We start from the raw sequence: 247 nt of genomic DNA, 5'->3' as shown, positions 1-247 counted from the left end.
GCCCGCGGGACTTACGCTCTCGTGGTCCCACCGCACGTTGCTGCGCTTCTCATCCGGGGCCAGGTTTCGGTCCCGGCCCATTAACTCATCCAACAACTGCGCGGCCGAAATCATGGTGCTTCCCTCGAGCGGCTGCTCCCGCCAGCCCTGGCGCCCACTGAGGAAAACGCCGGCGACCCCGTCGCCAACCTCTCCGGCCGGCACGCTGGCCGAAAAAGCCTCCTCCAAAAAGAAGCAGAAAAGACAA

At 64.4% G+C, this 247-nt stretch overlaps 1 protein-coding gene across 6 annotated transcripts in view; it reads right to left on the bottom strand.

Annotated features, from left to right (window-relative positions):
* LUC7L3 (LUC7-like 3 pre-mRNA splicing factor) overlaps positions 1-241 on the bottom strand; it is a 21,961-nt gene extending 21,720 nt beyond the window's left edge. For all 6 annotated transcript variants that reach the window (XM_005868184.2, XM_005868183.2, XM_014541181.1 and 3 more), the window contains exon 1: positions 16-241. In XM_005868184.2, coding sequence (XP_005868246.1) covers positions 16-114 — 99 coding nt within the window. In that variant the 5' untranslated portion in view covers positions 115-241. The remainder of the gene's footprint in view (positions 1-15) is intronic.
* Positions 242-247: the final 6 nt, after the last annotated feature.

This window comes from Myotis brandtii, unplaced genomic scaffold (genome assembly GCF_000412655.1).
Source record: "Myotis brandtii unplaced genomic scaffold, ASM41265v1 scaffold265, whole genome shotgun sequence".
Taxonomy (NCBI): domain Eukaryota; kingdom Metazoa; phylum Chordata; class Mammalia; order Chiroptera; family Vespertilionidae; genus Myotis; species Myotis brandtii.
This window is presented reverse-complemented; position numbering and strand designations above follow the sequence as displayed.